The sequence below is a fragment of the Gopherus evgoodei genome, chromosome 2 (genome assembly GCF_007399415.2).
Source record: "Gopherus evgoodei ecotype Sinaloan lineage chromosome 2, rGopEvg1_v1.p, whole genome shotgun sequence".
Lineage (NCBI taxonomy): Eukaryota > Metazoa > Chordata > Testudines > Testudinidae > Gopherus > Gopherus evgoodei.
This window is the reverse complement of record NC_044323.1, coordinates 132,221,328-132,236,757: the sequence shown is the minus strand read 5'-3', so window position 1 is coordinate 132,236,757 and position 15,430 is coordinate 132,221,328. Positions and strand designations below refer to the sequence as shown.

General features: G+C 39.3%; 1 protein-coding gene across 1 annotated transcript in view; it reads left to right on the top strand.

Annotated features, from left to right (window-relative positions):
- Window positions 1-15,430, top strand: part of CTNND2 (catenin delta 2) — a 1,223,799-nt gene that overhangs the window by 1,157,598 nt on the left and 50,771 nt on the right. The window contains 1 exon segment of the mRNA XM_030551717.1: window positions 15,157-15,367. Coding sequence (XP_030407577.1) covers window positions 15,157-15,367 — 211 coding nt within the window.

Sequence of the window (15,430 nt, the reverse complement as noted above, 5' to 3'; positions counted from 1 at the left end):
CCCCATGCAAAGGAGACTAATGCTTGCAGAGACAGCAATTAATTAACAGCCTTTGGGCCTGCTTCTGCTCCATTTGACTCAATGAGATCAGGATCAGACCTGAAGTTTGTTGGATGTTTTAAATATCTGACATTCTAGTTAGTATTCTTCTTTGACAAGATTATACATTCTTGGTTTCCACATACAAATTACTTAGTGGCATTTTGCTTTCAGTTATTAATTTTGTTTTTGCAACTGGAAGCACTAAATAGTCATGAGCCAGATTGTTCCCCCTGCTCCCTGTATGGAAGACTCCCTCTCCCTCATGGATCTCCTTCTCCTCAACAGCAGCATGCCTCCTTCTCCAGGACGCAGCAGAGAGCACTCCACAGGTTTAGGATCCTTGTCCTGGGAAGAGCTAGAAACAGCACACAAGATTGTTAAATAAGAGTCCCCCATTTGACTACACAGAGTTTACATGAAAAAGATAATACAGCCTGGGGCTGTCTTATCTATTCTACCTGCCCCCTCCATAGCAATTGTCCCACTCTAAATGAAGTCCTAGGAGCAGGTGCAGTCAGGGGTTGTCCTTGGCAGCACAACGCCATTGCTATCATAATTCCACCAGCATGGATAGATCTGGATTCTGGGAGACACCTCCAATTGTGTAATGGTCTTTGTGGCTTATTCACTGAGGGCCAAACCCTGAGTTCCCACTTCCAATGGAAACTCCACAAGGCAATCCTCAGGGAGCTTTTCTTCTTTCTTAGTCTGCTGCTGCAAGTTTTACAGCAGAAGTCAACAATCCAGCTCCATGAACTATAGTTCATGGTGTTAGTAATATAGTATGCAGGATGACAGAGCCCACATGCATATTTGGTAGATCTAATATTCTGAATAAAGAAAAGAAATTACCTTAAGCACAGGGTCTTCATAATTTAGGGACAAAACAATAGGACACACTAATTTCTAAAAGGTTTTTTAAAGGATATTGTAAAAATGGCATGTTTTTATGGGCTTTATGATTATTTCAGTGACTCAGAGTTATTCTAGCAAATAATCAGGGTGCTAATTTTAATTACCGAGAAGCAAACATATATGGTTAGCATGAGTTAGTAAATTCATATCCGTGTATTCAGTATACACGTCTTTGAAGGTGACACTGCTAAAGAACTGCTTTCATGGAGGAAACTTTTTTTCAACAAATTTAATTTATCACTTGCAATGGAACAGAGTGTCAGGAAAATAACTTACCTGGGGGTATGTCGTCCTGCAAATCTCCTGTGGTTAGGAGGTCTGTGTTGCAGCAGGCCTCCTGCCTGCTCCATTTCATTGTAAGCATTTATTTTCTCTGCTGCATTTTTCTAGTTTCTGTGATTTAAGCTCTTGATAAAAAATAGTTTTTTAGCTCTTTTATTTCTGAGCCCCCATGTTATTCACTGTACATGGGCACAGAGCACAGCAGAGTTTATACTCAGCCATTTGGATTTGGGGCAAACAACTGGGGTGGGGCTGAGCTCTTGACTCCATATTAGGGTTGCTGTCTGACTCTACAGAAGTCCATTTCTGGGGACTTTGATTATTTTGATTAGGCATTTGAGAACAAGCAGGCTGGATGGTTTCTGCCAGATTCCTTCCCCCAAAACCTATGAGGGAAGCTAGGGCTGGTTACTGCAATTTTTTGCTACTTCCTCCTCCATACTGTGGTGCATTTCTGGAGAGAGTAATCCAGGAGAAGCCATAGATTAGAGAAGATAAGAACCTGGGGGCCTAGTCAGCTGGGGACCTACATGTGGATACCTGCCTCTGGAGATTTCCTAGATCCATGTTGATCTCAGAGAATCCACAGATTTAGGGGGTGGAATCACTGCTCTCTTCCATGGGGGGCAAACCCCATCCTCACAGAAGTACTCAAAGGGAATTCTGTGAGTACCGACTCATGGAAATTCAGTCCCTATAAAGGCTACTCTCATGTAGGAAAGAGTCAGACCCTCAGTTTAAAAGCGCAATAACTTGCTATAGATTGTGAGGGAATGGGCTTAGGCCGATTCTCAAAGGAAGTGTTTCTCCTTGGGCTATCACAAGGAAGACATGGCCAATTGGCAGCCTGAAAGTGCAGAGCGGTACTCTGAAAAAGCAGATTGTGTCACAGCTTATAAACAAGTAGGACTTTTTGATCCCCTGGACTCCAGTCCCCTGAGGAGACTGCAGTAGAACTGCCATAAACATGTTCCAGTATAAGGTCCTGGGGTCTGTCTCTCATGGGTTCTCCCTAATCATCAGCCACCACGGAATTGAGAAACCACCTAGGTAGAGCTGAAGCTGCCCTTCATTCACCAGGGTGAGGATCCTCTCAGGCCATAGCCCATAAAGGTATTTAAATCTTTTTCATATCCGTAGCTTCAATCCACAGTTTTCTGCCCTACCAATAGGAGCACAGTGTCCATTTCAACACCATACAATGTCCTCTCAAGATACCGCTACTGATTGATCTTATAACATAGATACCTGGAAATTATGAGGTCCCAGCCCCCACAAACTGCAGTGGATAAGGGGTAGGGTTAGTGTGTTGAGGTTGGGGTCAGATTCGCTGACAGGGACAGCTGTAGTGATAATTTGTCCTTCTCCTACCACTTTCTATCCAAGGATCTCAAAACCCTTTACAAACATTAATGAATTAAGCCACACAACAACCTCTGCAGGGTGGGGTGCTAATACCCATACTTAGTGTTTGATTAGCTACCACATTGATAGGCATCTTAAAAAAGTAGCTGATGGAATAGAGGGTGCATCTGTAGAATAGAGGATATGTACGTACCTCTCAATCTCCCAAGCCGTCAGTGTGAGAGGCCTCGTTTCTAATCAATGTAAAATGGCACTCTGACCTTCCCATGCCCTTATTTCAGGCATGGTAGTGGAGAGCAGTTGAGCAGAGGAATATGTGTATTTAAGAACCTTTGCTAACTTTTGGTTTCTAAGTTTAAGGAAAAAAGGAAGAAAAGAAATATTTGCTTTACCATTATGTGTCAATTGTCAAATCATGCTTAAAATTAAGAAATCACTAAGATGAGTTGACATTTTTTTCTTTTGTATTTTTCTTCTATTCTTTCATCCCTATTTTTTCTATTCTCTCCTTCCCCCAAACATTGACTTAATGTTATTACTTCAGATTTTCACTGGGCCTCATATCTTAACCCAGGGATTCTGCCTATTAAAGTATAAATGATTTTAATTTATATACCACAGTAAAGCAATATAAAACTGGGATATGTACTCTCTGCACTGTTATTCTGCCACCATAGGTAGATTAATCATGCTAACTGCTCCATTCAGAATTTCCATTGTGACTAATTAAGAAATGTATGATGTCTATAACATGGCCGTTAAGAGTTTTATCATTCTTAGGAGGATTGGTTTTAGAACACACTATTACTGTAATGGGATTTGCTTTTATCAGCTAACTCATTTTCATCAATTCCCAGTGATTTTAAAATCAATTTTTATTAAGGAATTTGATCATGAGACTTGCATTTTGATTTTTTTATCTTCAGATACACATTTTTATGTATATTTCTGAACAGCAGAAGAATTGCTTTGTCTCTTATCATAACATTGCATTGGATGGGTGCAGGTGCATTCAAAATAATCAATCTCTTAGACCACAATATGGGGCCAAATTCAAACCTGAGGAAAGCCAGTGCAACTTCATTGACTTTAGCAGTGTTGCACCTGCTTATACCAGTTTCGGAATTTGACACACTCAGTTCATAAACTAGTAGTAGTGTGCTGTATAATGTCCAAGCACAAATGAAGAAGAAAAGGATAGATATAAAGTACAAGTAAGAAAATTCTGACAGCTTCACAGACCATCGATACATCAGATGCAAACTGATGTCTGTTTGGAAAGCAACACAGCTACACCCACCCTTCTGCCAGAATCTTGCATTTATTGGACTACAGTTTCAAAGCAAAGTGTAGGAGAAAAGGTAGGTCTTTATGGGCCCTATCTATTCTCCACTGAAATCAATATATCTCTAAGCCTATGGCAGTTCTCTCACTAATAAATAACATTTTTATGGCTTCATTATGGTCTATTTTGAACTGTCTTTAGTCAGACTTTCAACAGACATTTTCCTATCTCGTTTTAAAGAGTGCAAAAAAAGAAAAAAACCCTAAAATAATACTTAGCATTTATAGTGCTTTTCATTTTCAAAGCATTTTACAAATATTAATACATTAATCACAAAATAATTAAATTAATAAGATTCCCAAAATTTAACCTGCAAAAAATAAAAGTGCACACTGCTGAACCTGCAGTGATTAAACTGCAGAATCACTTCCCTGCACAAAAACCTTTTATCCTGGGCTAATAGGAAGTTGCAAAGGAAGATAATGATGCAACTTGAAAGAAAGGAAGAAATGTGTTGGCCAGCCAGGAAAGAGCTAAGTAATTGCTTGTACATACACACTACACCTCTACCCCAATATAACGCTGTCCTCGGGAGCCAAAATATCTTACCGCATTATAGGTGAAACCGCGTTATATCGAACTTGCTTTGATCCACCAGAGTGCTCAGTCCTGCGCCCCCGGAGCACTGCTTTACTGCGTTATATCTGAATTCATGTTATATAGGGGTAGAGGTGTATTTACATAAATAAAAAGGTTAACTAATAACTCCTTTCCTTAAGCTTTTCAATCATGTTTGTAAGGAGAATGGAAAATATATATTTAAACTGACTGGGCAAAAGAAAAAGGAGTTTCCATTCCCTCATTATTAGGGGAACTATATTTAAGGAACCCTGTAAAACCACGCACAATTAAATCTCAATAAGGTCTCGTTTAAATAAAGTCTAGAGCAGTTGACTCCCTTGGTGTTGGTTCTTTCTTTTTCAAGTGTCGTTCTCTAGCTAACTTCATAGCAAAGGGATCGCAGGACCTCATCACAGACATCTACCAATGCTGAGATACTAAAAGTAAAATCTACAGCTGGGGTCTGTCTCTGTGCATTGGCTCCCATTTGCTGGAGCTGCCTTGATATAGTCATTTCACTATACTGCCTACGCTATAAATGCAAACATAGCAGAGTAAATGAAACAGCAAATCTTAATTGTCAGCTTATGTTTTTTATCTCTATTTTGGTGATAGCTATAAAATGGCTATTATTTGCATATCATTTGTTTCATGCTGCTGCATTAAACTGCCTCAGCTTAATCGTATGCAAAATATATTTACACATGACTCCACATTTGAGCAATGAGACCCAGCAGCGTGTGCATTCATAGGTCATTAATTCATGGTACATATGCATTATGAGGTATCATTGCAAAGGTCTTCAGCTAGGAAAAACTTTTTCACTAGGAGGGTGGTGAAGCACTCGAATGGGTTACCTAGGGAGGTGGTGGAGTCTCCTTCCTTAGAGTTTTTTAAGGTCAGGCTTGACAAAGCCCTGGCTGGGATGATTTAGTTGGGGATTGGTCCTGCTTTGTGCAGGGGGTTGGACTAGATGACTTCCTGAGGTCCCTTCCAACCCTGATATTCTATGATTCTACCAACCACTGGCCCAGAAAAGCACCCCCTTTTGTAGCTTATACTGCTATTAGTTTATATGAAAGGATGATGAAAGACAACCTAATCAGGAATACGTACAAATTATGGCATGATTTTGTTCAAAATGGCAGAAAAGGGTGCAACTATATTGAATACTCCTATGAAATCAATATATTTTCATGGTTAAGATTTCCTCATAGCTGTGAAGGAGAAGAACCTTTGAGTTTGCTTTTCAGCTCCCCATTTCCTTCTAGTTATAGCACTTGTTGAATGACAAAGTTCACATGCCTACTGAGACCAGCTGTGTTGCCACAAGCTACCAGCACTGGTTATGCTACCTGCTCTTGCTCTGAGAAAGACTGGAACTTCTCATGAACCAACAGGCATCAGACCATGACAGCTAGGTTATCCTGTTCCTGTAGGAGTTAGCATATTTACCATTCTCCCAACCACTGTGGGGTGAAAAGACCATCTCCATTCCCAGAAAGCCCACCCTGAAGGCTCTTTGGACTGCTGCTGTCAGCCACTAACCAATAAGTGGCCTAAATGTTGCAATCCTGTTATGGGAGAGGAAAAGACAGTATGAACCCACAGTATAAAGAGAGGGACAAATGCATGTTGGGATTAAAAATGGATGATGTAGATTCCTAGAATGGACATCAGATATATGAAGTGAGAGAACACTGCAGTACAAGAGTAATACATTTTAGGAAAACAAATGTTTAAGAAATTTCAAATCTAGGGTCTGCAGTCCTTACTTAGGCAAAACTCATCTTGACTTCAGTACTGGACTATCGCAGTACACGTGCTAACAGACATGTGCATGTGGAGGGACTGGACAGACATGAATGAGGTAAGAAGGGGATTTCAGGTCAATTGAGAGATAGGCTGAACATAAATCAAGTAAGTGTGAGGAGAGGATAGGAGACAAGTTATAGGGAAGTCCATGCAGACATCAGGTAAACAGGAGAGTGCAAGGGAACATGAAAACTCATTAGCTCAGAAGCAAGGGGGAGAGAGAGAGAGTTGGAGGACAGACATCAGTCAGTTAATGGAGATGGCCAAGAGAGCAACATCACAGGGTGGGTGGGGAGAAAGGTGAATGATTGGCTAGAGGCAGGCAGGAAATTTGAATAGGAGGACTTTGGTTGGGAGCAGGGGAGATGTAGAAGGCAGGTGGTGGGGGAGATATGCAACAGAGTAAGCAGAAAATGTAGAAAAAGATTATGGACCCTATGAGGAAGCAATTTGCTCAAAGTCTTTGTTTACACAGATACCCAAATGTGCCTCTTACATGGCATGTTGGGGTGCAACCATTAAAATATTTTTTGCTCCTCTGTCTTTGACCCCTTCTACGAGGTCCCATCATATCACTTGCTATTAAGCCCTGCCCTCTTTGTTAGGGTTGTTCCCTTTGTAATTCTTAATGCTGCCCCCATCCCACATCTCCCTTCAGTACAATACACCTGTATAACTAGTGTCTTTAATCTTTTTTTAGAAAAATTAAAAGCCTGTAGGTTAGCTTCTCTGTTATACCCTCTACTCCCTGACAAACAAATCCCAGTTGATATTCCTGGCACAGCTATGAACTTTTCACCCACTTGAATCACTCTGAAAGCTTGAGACACATTTTCCTAAAACTAGCAAAGATGTCTGTTTGTACTCCGTATGTGGCTCTACTGACTGCACTACATAGGACTGCATTTATTATTGATCAAAAGGTACAAATCAATGAATGGTACATAATGTACAATGCTATCAGTGAAAGCATTGTTCCTTCTTTCCTATGGATCATGCTGAATACCATTCTCATATCTTGAAACCCTTTCTGATTGCCATCAGAAGTGCTGGAAAAGCATCTTTAAAGGCAAGTGATCCTGCTCATCTAACTTCTGAGGGAAGAAGAGAAACCCAGACCTCTCCCTGGCCCTTTATTGATTCTCATAAATTTCTGACACATTAAAGATGATGCTTCTGTTTTTTAAGTGCAAAAAGCTTGTGTCTGTCTTTCTGTCTTCCCATTAACCTCCCTAGTTAAAAAAGTTTCAAATAAGCTTCAGATAAACATACAGCATGGCTATATTCTGCAGTACTCTTGGCTCAAAGCAACTGCAAAACCATTTTAATTGGCAGGTTCAGCTGGAACGAAGCAGCCAGGGCACATCATTGATTCTGACCCACCAACTTTGGGGAACTCACTGAAACCAAACTGAGTGACTGATCCTTCTGAAGTTCGCCCATCACTCAGTTTGAATGAATTCACTTAAACAATCTCTCTGGGAAATTATTAAACTGTGCTCATTTCTTTGAAAGGGACAACTGTAATGCTATATTTTGCTAATGTTGTATAGAGAAGTGACTTTAATTTGCATGTGCTCTAAGATGCTAGAGATCAAACAAATATTTGTGCACAAAATACTTATAGCATATGCCAGGACAATATATTATGTGAATTAGAAATAGTTTTATAGTCAGCTACATTGCTTTTAACAAGAGGTTAAAGACATATTAGTAATGCTTTTACATTTTTTCTTATAATATCTGTAATGGGCTCGGTGCAGGTTTCCAATTAACAAAATGAAAATCAGTCAGGATGTTGCCTAGACACAAACCATCTACACCACCCTTTATTATAACTCAGAGATCAAAACCATTGTTAAATTGGCATTAAGTTTGAAAGGGCATGTTCATAGTTTAACCTTATAATATAATATAGTTATCGACTATTAAAAACCATTAACCATTAACTATTAAAATTCACTTGTGAATACGTCCCCCTCTTGATTACTGCAGCCTTTTCCATTCTTCCTTTGAGAAATACATTCTTGCCCCCTTAAGTCCATTCATTAATCTATATGGCGTACTACATTTTGCATTCTTCCTTTAAGGTCTGCTCTGCCAAACTGTCTCACCTATAAATTCAGTTTTCCTTTAGAAACTTTTGCTGCTTTCTTCCATAGTGCCCTCTTTGCACATGAAAATGTCCTTAAAAAAATTTGCAAAGCCACTGTATTATCCTCTCTTAAATCACACGAGACTCACCTATGCTGTGTTGCCTACAAAATATTAACTAAGCATTTTGTGGACTGAGTCTGCTGTTTGCTACACTGAACATAATTATTTCCCTGTTTCCTTTTCTTCTCTGATCAGTTTGTTGCATCCAACTGTTTTCTCTCATCATATGCTGAGATTGTTAACTCTTTGGATTAGGGTCTGTTTTTACATGTGTCTACAGTACCTAGTACAGTGAGGGCCTGACTCGCTCCACTATAGTGATACAAAGAATAAATAAAAATAATATCCAGAAACAGAAATTAAATATAATGATCTACTTACCAAATGTTTTCTCTGGTAATTCTGTCACAACTACAGGGCCGGCGCTTCCATTTAGGCAACCTAGGCAGTCGCCTAGGGCACTAAGATTTGGGGGGGGCAGCATTTTGCCACCCTCGGTGGCAATTCGGCGGCGGGGGGGTCCTTCCGCGCTCTGGGTCTTCGGCAGCAATTCTGCGGCGGGTCCTTCACTCGCTCCAGGACCTGCCGCCAAAGTGCCCCGAAGACCGGGAGTCGCGGAAGGACCCCCCCGCCACAGAATTGCCGCCAATAACCAGGAGCATGGAAGGACCCCCGCCTAGGGCGCCACAAACCCTGGCACCACTCCAGCACAACTAAACTATAATGGAAAAACTGTGAGGGTAAAAATTACAGTTTACTAGACCATCCGTTTATTACACTGACATTTGAGATCAAAAGTCACTTCTTTGAATTAAATAGATTGTCTTAGCATATTTCCTAAATTGTTATTCAAAATAATAATAAGAGCTCTCCCAACAGTGTTCTTCCCAGGCAGGCTCTGAAATATTGCTGTGGAATGATCTTACCAGCAGGATAATGAGAAATACATACATATGTCCCCAATGTAGGACGAAGAGATAGAAGCAGCCTAGAGGGCAAAATTCACATATTTCTAATACCAGAATATATACTGGCTCCAGGGTAGGATTTTCTTTTAGCATCACAATAATATACCGAAGCAGCTTTGCCACCAATATTATTATCTTCCTGCAGGACAAGGATCCCCGCATAGCTTTCAGAAACATAATGCTAATATATTGCTTCCATCAGGGCAAGATCTACCTCCTGGACAGGATTCTTAGTTTTCTAATGTCTTAGCCTTATACCAAGAGTAGAATCGATATCTATTTGAGGACTCTGATGTTTTCAGTGAGTTAATTTTGCCCTCCTTGTTGCCCCAAAGCAGGAATCCCTCCACTGACGTTTGATACCAATACCACTGTGGCAGGGTCATTTTTCACAGATGGGTCTTCCATTCCTCACAAACAAGTAGCTCTGGACCAAATTAAGGTCAGTGGAGTTATAACAGCAGAGAAATTGTCTCTAGGAAGCTGTGGGGCAATATTTCGAGAGGTGGAAACTAGTTTGTGATCATTTTCTTCTTATTAAATCTACTGGAGGAATAGATTTTCTATGCTGTATTATTTTACTCTGAAGGCAAGTTCTGTCTCAAGATAATTATAAATTAGTGTCGCTTCGGGGGGGGGGTGGAATCCTGATTTAGCGAAGCCAGAAGAAGGCTAAAGCATTAGAGAGACCTCATCTTGGAAAGTACTGTAAATCCTAATCTGGAATGTAGCGGTCTTTTTATAACTTTTACTAGAAAATACAGCAAGTTCTATTATTGCGGAGACAGGACTGCACTGTACAAATGCTAGACTGAACCTAACTTAGACATAAAATGAAATTACTTTGATGATGGGAAATCTTACCTTTGAAGAGTAACTTCATAATTTGTGGTCCTAGAAGAAGCTGCTTTGCTGTGATTCTTCCCCGAATCTACGTCTGTTTAATTTCTCCCTCTCTTCCTTTATGAATAAACCTTGGCAAATAAAGGAGATTTTTGTTGTTGTCATGCTGACTGTTATATTTAATCAAATTATGTAAATCCTCTTAAAGTGTATCGAATCAGTTGTGGGTCTTACAACGTTTAATGTCAGAAAAAAATCAATATATTTGTAGATCAAAGTGGTCCTGTACAAACCCTGCTGGAATTAATAATGCTATTTATTTTTAGTATCTTTCTCACACAAATTATCATATCCTCGTTGCCCTCTTCTTCTCTCCTTGCTTAAGCTTAGTGAGACTTCCCCAGAGTTTGATATTGTATCTGCCACAAGCCCATTTCCCCAGTCTTCCTGCTGATAGTGCTAGATAAAACACTGCTGACACCTGAAGTCAGGTGTTTCATGATACATTTCTAGCTGCTTTCAGGAGAGACTCACAATATTGAAAAAAAAAAGTCAGTGCAAATGTTCCACAATTAAAATTAAAAAGTCAAGAACTGCAAAAGTTAAGGATCAAAATTTGCTGTCATTTATGACAATGTAAACCTGGAGTAACATCATAAGCATCAGTGGCATTATATGAGATTTGTGCCAGTGTAAATAAAAGCAGAATTAAGTATATATCCAATGATAAAGAGTCTGATTCTCCTCTCACTTACATCACTGTAAATCAGCAGCAGCATAACTGAAGTCATTGGAGGTACACTGGTGTAAAACTGGTGTAACTGAAGGAGAATTCAGTCTATAAACCATATTAACATATTAATTAACTAGAAAAACAGAAATAGAAAACACTATATGTGTGCAATGAAATCCAGTTACTGTGGCAATAAGGAGCTTCACTTTTGCATAATATAATTTACTTCCTTTTTTACTGTGAAGTGTTAATATTTCAGTAATGTTGTTACCATTTTGTTTGTAAAGCACTTTAGAAGCCGTGGAGATACAAATGCAATATAAATGTAAGTTCATTATTGTTGATGAGAGCTGTTCCCTGACCCATTTTGCATCTCAGAGACATGTAAAGGATTATTGCCTCTTCATTACAGTTTTTCCACAACCAGCTCATGTGCTCTAAATTAATTAATTTGGATTAATTCACACTAGTAATTTTTATACATATATTTGTTCTTCTCCAGTATATTCATTTAAAATAGCTAATAAATTATCAGAACAATAAAAATGTAGGGAGCATTGTGTTACAGTACACCTCTACCCTGATATAATGCTGTCCTCAAGAGCCAAAAAATCTTACTGCGTTATAGGTGAAACCGCTTTATATTGAACTTGCTTAGATCCACCTGAGTGCGCAGCCCAGCCCCCCTGGAGTGCAGCTTTACCCCGTTATATCCAAATTTGTGTTATATCGGTCTCATTATATCGGAGTAGAGGTGTATGACTTGTAACAGCCATGCTTGTTAACATTAGGACCTCTCAAACTTCAGTAATTTTCTGTTTTATGAATTCTGGGCTGCTGTTCTTCCAACATGCGTTGCGGGTTCAAAATAATGTTACTTTACAAAATGAATCAATTCTTTAATATTTTAAACCAGGTTTGGCCTCTCCAACTAGCATGTAAAAATTATTTTATTCATACAGCTGGCTGAAATAGCCTTATTTAAAAAGTGAAATGAAACAGAGCCAAGTTCTACATTAAGATGCATGTAATTCCCATTGAAGCTGATGGAAACTGCAAACACATATTCTAGGGCTTAATTTGATCTGTGGTATCATTGTGATATGAATCCACGCAAACTCAAGAGTTGAACCTGAATTAAATATTTCCCGAATTATGCACAATTATACTGAAATGAACTCTCTCAGCCAATCAGAAGAGAGGAAGGCTGCACCACATCTGATGTATAACTCTATACTGTTCCCCACTCTCACATCCCAGTTCTGTAATTTTCCGCTCACTGATCGATTCGGTATGTGCAGAATAGATGTACCAGAACCACTAACTAGTGAACTGGACATTGTTCTGAATCCAGTCTCATAACTGGAATGTTTATGATTAATTATTAGTCATAGTGTCGACTTGATTGTATTTATATTCATTTTCTGCTGCACTCGTAACCATGGTACCATTCTGATATGCAGGCATCCAGCGAAACCTCTATATACATACATTTATGCTTTCTTGTGGTGCAATGATCCTTGTATTCCTGGCCAATTCTGTAGAAAAACTTGCTCAGGGGCAGTCACAGGATATTTTCATACTCAGAGTTAAGGACTGTGGTCACTAGCTGCCAAAGAGAGGGCAGCTTTAACATACAGTGCTGAAAAGAGCTGAAATCCATGATCTGAAAGGAAGAGGTGCATAAATACCCCCCTCTAGTTTAGGCTGAGCAGTTGCTATAAGTAAAAAAGGAGCTTTGACATGTCCTGGATGGTTGGTACAGGGAAAGGAAGAGAGAACCTCTGACTAATCTAATTCATCTTTTTATGTGATTCTATGATCCTGATCAATGGTAATATTAGAGGAGTGAAGACTGAAACAAATGGCATAAACAAACAGCCTTTTGCAAATCTACTTTGACAGGCAAGCATGATCTACCATATTCTATGACTGTAGTATTCAAGTGACTATAACAGATATGCAACCATTAATTGGCTTGTGTTAAAAGGCATAAATGAATGTAATAAATGTTTTTGTTATTGAAACATTTATTACTGGCTAGAACTACATATTAATATTTGCACGCCACATTCTATATGGCTATTTTTTGGCAGATACTATTATAGGTGTGTATGCGGAAAAGAATTGCACAGAATTCATATGAGCCACTTATGTACTGCATCTGACATTTAAATGAAATTGCTGAAAACTCTAATAATGCAGATTACAATGATGAAATATTAGCTTTACAGAAACAAAAACATTTGAAGTCAAATGTTAAATTCCAAATTGCAACACACTGATAATAAAACAGTTGCACACATTTTAGTGTGTTATGCTTCCATTAGATGGAACTTTGTTGCTTGATCAAAAGTAAAGGAGTTTCTGGATCTGACATTGTCACAAAATTAATTTGGCATACTTTGATTTTACTGTGACAGTACATGGATTTTGGTGTGTACTGTGTTATTAATGCATGGTTCCAAATGATTGGATAGATTTTCACCATTGCAGATAGCATTGTAAAAAAATAACAATTTATGATGGAAAATCTGACATAAGGACACTCAAAGGGCCAGTCTTCTGCTTCTTTTGACTTTCAGATTCAAACACCAAGAGTTCTGTTTGTAACTTCAGAAGTATGCTTTTTAATAAGCACTTACTATATGCCATCTTATCAGGGCTTGTAATGTCTGATTGAGAAGATTTCTGATTACATTTCAGGCCAGAAAGTAATATGGATTACTTCCAGTTACTTGTCCTGACAATCGTGTCATTCCCATTTTGAGAGTGAGTGATGTTGTTAAGCTGATTATTTCACCCGAGATCCTGATCCAGTGCCACTGAAGTTGATGGGAATGTGTTCACTGACTTCACTGAGAGCTGGATGTGGGCCCTAGTCTCTTCACTGTTCAGCTTGTCTTCATCTTAGAAGAGCGGCTATATTAAACTTCCACACATACTGGTAATCCTCCAGAACAGGGCTAAGGCACTTTGCTGTGGCAGTGTGGGGAAGTTCTGCTGCCTATGCTGTCCTCGTCCAGTAGTTTCCTTCTCTAGGACTTCTGGCGTGGTATTTTTCCCATGCACTATATTTGTGCAAGCAACTTTTTAAAGATTTCTGTCTGTATTTAAATATGAAAAAAAATATAATGGAAAATCAAAGTGACTATGTCCTCCTTGTGTCTAACATAGAAAGTCCTCTACAAAAATAAACTGCTCAGTTTGATAGAAAATGTAAGTTATAAATATTAAGTAAGATAATCATTGAATATCAGGGCTGGAAGGGATCTCAGGAGGTCATCTAGTCCAATCCCCTGCTCAGAGCAGAACCAATCCCCAGACAGATTTTTGCCCCAGATCCCTAAATGGCCCCCTCAAGGACTGAACTCACAACACTAGGTTTAACAAGCTCAAACCACTGAGCTGTCCCTCCCCCTGATAAAACATATGGGGATATACCTTTGCTAGATATCAGACTGCAACACAGTGCAGAGAAACCTCTCCTCTGAATCAATAATATTCACACAACTCAAATGACAGAAATAGCAATAGCTTTTTAAAGCATATTATAAAGTTTACAATAACATAATTACACCTAGTTAATGTATAGTGAAGCCTGCGCTTGAGAGAAGGTCAACTACTCATTCACAAAGAACTCAAATTTGGATGGCTTCACTACCTTTGTACTATCCCTATTAACTGCTACACAGTGATGATTTTATTAGTAGAGATGCATCATCCCAGCTAGCTTGCCTTGGGCTCATGTAAATGGTGTTGCTCTCATGGAGTGAGGAAGATATGGACTGGCCAACTTCTGCTGGGCTCTCAAATCTGTCGTTTACACTTTCACACGTACTTAGCTTTTCTGTACCTGTCTCCTTTGCACAAAGACAAGATGTAACTCACACCCTGAAGCTCTCACTGATATTACCAGGGACTATTAGTAGAGGTCCTAATGAGCAAAATGCAGCTTAAACAAATGTTTGTATAAATACAGCTAATGATAGGATAATACTGACAGCAAATTATAGACCTGAAACTATGAAAATGGCACTGACACTGCCTTGCGTGTTTTCCCTGCATCTCCCCCATCATTCTTCCTTTAAATTTCCTCAACATTCTCCCTTCATTTTCTTTCCAAAAAGGCAAGTATGCCATGCGGGATCTGGTCCACCGACTTCCAGGAGGCAACAACAGCAACAGCTCAGCAAGCAAGACCATGTCGGATGACACCGTTACTGCCATTTGCTGCACTCTGCATGAAGTTATCACTAAAAACATGGAGAATGCCAAGGCCTTACGGGATGCAGGAGGCATTGAGAAGCTGGTTGGCATTTCCAAGAGTAAAGGAGACAAGTATGTTTTGCAAATCACCTCGCACCTTTTATAACATCTTTAATAGGTTTAATTAGTACTAAA